The 1,219-nt window shown below is 32.2% G+C and overlaps 1 protein-coding gene across 1 annotated transcript; it reads left to right on the top strand.

The window, feature by feature from the left end:
• Positions 1–287: 287 nt before the first annotated feature.
• On the top strand, positions 288–825 carry LOC129235880 (uncharacterized). The gene is made up of 2 exons (XM_054869939.1): positions 288–707; positions 767–825. The coding sequence occupies exons 1-2, from the start codon at positions 381–383 to the stop codon at positions 773–775; spliced, it is 336 nt and encodes a 111-aa protein (XP_054725914.1). The 5' UTR covers positions 288–380; the 3' UTR covers positions 776–825.
• The last annotated feature ends 394 nt before the right edge of the window (positions 826–1,219 follow it).

Genomic DNA, 1,219 nt, shown 5'->3' with positions numbered 1-1,219 from the left:
ATTTGAGTAAAGATCAAAAATATCTTTACGACATTGGGCAAGCTATTCATTTAGGTAATTGTTCATCTGATCTGTCTCTGCGAGATCCAGGAAAACTCTCCCACGCGCGTTGGCTCACTCTAGGAAACAGAACGATGAGATTATACATATCAAGTGAAGACCCTTCTGAAAACTTAGTTCACATAGTTACATTTATAATGAAAGTGTATTTACCTATGTGGTTTCAAATAAAACTGAACGATTCAATTGCAGATGGTGCGGGACATGTCTTCACTATGATTAAAAATTCTCGGTACTTACCAGAACATCTTCTGAGAGTAGTTGATCCTGTGATACAACACAATGCTTATTTCGCGCATCCTGAAAATTTGCTTTTATCTATGGTCACAGATGAAAATCGGAATGTACGTAAGATTGGGGTACAAATGATTTTAAAAGCCAGAGATACAACTTCTACTGCGAAGAATTCGGTGCGCTCATTCATTTTGCCAAAACTGAACTTTAATGCCACTAATTACTATGAAATGATCGACTGGTCTTCTACAATACTATCACCTCCTCCAGTACTAAGAAATGTCTTAAATGCAGATCTGTTATCTTCCATTGATAACCAACCATCTATCTCTCAATGGAACTTGTCAAGCTTTCCATGCCACACTCAAGCGGTAGAGCGAACTGTTAAGCTTGTCACTGAAGCGTCGAACAAGGTATGTGGTTATCAAAATAGGGATGGTCACATACGGTCAACTTTATTTTCTCGTTCTAGTTTGCCTAAATTTGATCACAAATCCCAGTTTGTAATTAACACATAAAGAGAGTTCACTGTACAAATCTTCACGATCGTAAATTTGTTTAATGATAGTAGCAAACAAAAAATTTAAAAAACAAAAAAAAAAATATTTAAAAAAACAAAAAAAAACAAAAGAAAATTATAAAATATAAAAAAAAAAAACAAAAAAAAAACATAAAATATTAAAAAAACAAAAAAAAAAAACAAAAAAAAAAGTGGGATCAGATTTTTCACCACGTCCTCGTCGTTGATCCTGGGGAAAGCTAAACGTGAAAAGCCTTATAGAATGCATGAATAAACTGCTTAAATACAAACTAATCCTTATAAATAATTAAATTTAAACATAATAATAAGTAAAACTTTGGAAAACGACATTTAAAACATAATTCTAAAAAAATTAGGAAATATGCATTTTTCGACAAAATTTTC

This window comes from Anastrepha obliqua, chromosome 1, assembly GCF_027943255.1.
Source record: "Anastrepha obliqua isolate idAnaObli1 chromosome 1, idAnaObli1_1.0, whole genome shotgun sequence".
NCBI lineage: Eukaryota > Metazoa > Arthropoda > Insecta > Diptera > Tephritidae > Anastrepha > Anastrepha obliqua.
Note: the sequence above shows the minus strand (reverse complement) of the source record. Positions and strands in the feature narration are given on the sequence as shown.